Consider the following 1,655-nt stretch of genomic DNA (forward strand, 5'->3'; position numbering starts at 1 on the left):
TGTAACTCGACACGTTTAAACATGAATGTGGTATTTTCACAGAAACACAATGCTCACTTAAATATATAGATGCATACAGAGAGAGAAGGTAATTATTGATTTGACCTTTTAGAGTAGCCTTCCTTGTTTGTCTTTGTTTGTTTGTGTTTGTGTGCACATAAAGAGCATTAATTGCTATTTTTTATTGCTATTATTGTCTGCACAGTTGCTGTGGGAGAGATCATTTTACTTTCAGAGCCAAAGAGCAGAGAAGATTTTCTACAATGTATGTGTCACAAAAGCACACCCACACACACACACGTATATATAGAAAGAGTGAGAGACAAAGTAATAATGCAAAATATAAATTTTTGTTTTTATACACATGAATGCACAATTTTTACCAGCTTAGTAACTGATAATGGGTAACCCATATATACAAAATATAGAAATAAAAATACTACATAGATATAGAAACTATAGATAAATAATGTAAAAAGGGCAACAGAAGAAATATATCTTTAAGCCACAGATTTATTGTTGATAAAATCTGATAATATTTATTGCTATTTAGATTTCTGTCAAATTACACTGGATCCCAACACAGCCAACGATTACCTGTGTCTTTCCGAGAAGGCCCGAATGGTTACCAACCTGATGAGAGCCGAGCCCCAACCGGATCATCCAGAGCGATTTACCCACTGGCGGCAGGTGCTGTCTCGGGAGAGTGTATTTCCACGCAGTTACTGGGAAGTTGAGTGGCAGAGCAGAGACTGGGGGGTGTCCATATCAGTGTCACATAAAGGGATCCGTCGGAAGGGCCCAGGTGAGGAGTGCTGGTTTGGACACAACGATCAGTCCTGGAGTCTGGAGTGTTCTTCCACTCTCACCTATTGGCACAACAACATTGAGACTAAGATTCCAGGTGTATTGCCCACCAGAATAGGAGTGTATGTGGATCACAGTGCAGGAACTCTGTCCTTCTACGGAGTCTCTGACACCATGACCCTCCTACACAGAGTTCACACCACATTCACTCAGCCCCTCTATGCTGGGTTTGGGGTTTATTTGAGATCATTTGTTAAGCTATGTGATCCAAAATAAAGTGTCTGTGCTACATTATGGCTATATGACTATAAACAGCTATATGAACATTACTACAGTCACAGATCTGGAAAAAAACAACAACAAAGAAATCAGATGTTTTTCATGTCACCACCCAGATAGCATAATCTTTAAAATAATATTTTTGCATCTTATCAAACACACTTCTGTTTCTGATATCTGGTTCTGAACCACATTTCAATCAGATGTATCATAGTATGACTGTACACATTTTACAGCTATAATTAATAGACTTAACAAGTTAAATAATTTCTTAACCATTAGTGCATTTTAACATATTAATGTAATATATAGCCTCTTGGCTTGGATAAAGCAGAATTGGTAAGTGGTGAAACAGAACTAGGAACAGGACCTTTGGTTTGGGAGTGGGCAGAACACTTGCAGTTTCAATTGCATCCAAGCAGTATATGTTGATGAGTGTCAAAAAATAAATAAAAAATAGTACACACAATAAATGTGTTTTTTCTCTTGGGTATCCAAACATTGCTATTATGTCTTCATAGTTACCTAGTATAAGATTAATTCATTCCAAACTTTTCATTATATGACTT

The 1,655-nt window shown here is 37.0% G+C and overlaps 1 protein-coding gene across 3 annotated transcripts in view; it reads left to right on the forward strand.

Annotated features, from left to right (window-relative positions):
• LOC113579879 (tripartite motif-containing protein 16-like protein) overlaps nucleotides 1–1,169 on the forward strand; it is a 9,460-nt gene extending 8,291 nt beyond the window's left edge. Inside the window, exons 5-6 of one of the 3 annotated variants that reach the window (XM_035529519.1) lie at nucleotides 206–265; nucleotides 554–1,169. In XM_035529519.1, the coding sequence (XP_035385412.1) occupies nucleotides 206–265; nucleotides 554–1,083 (590 nt within the window). In that variant the 3' untranslated portion in view covers nucleotides 1,084–1,169. Of the gene's footprint in view, nucleotides 1–205; nucleotides 266–553 lie in introns of those variants that run through there. The other 2 variants (XM_035529520.1, XM_035529521.1) reach the window with 2 other exon arrangements.
• The last annotated feature ends 486 nt before the right edge of the window (nucleotides 1,170–1,655 follow it).

The sequence above is a fragment of the Electrophorus electricus genome, chromosome 8 (genome assembly GCF_013358815.1).
Source record: "Electrophorus electricus isolate fEleEle1 chromosome 8, fEleEle1.pri, whole genome shotgun sequence".
Lineage (NCBI taxonomy): Eukaryota > Metazoa > Chordata > Actinopteri > Gymnotiformes > Gymnotidae > Electrophorus > Electrophorus electricus.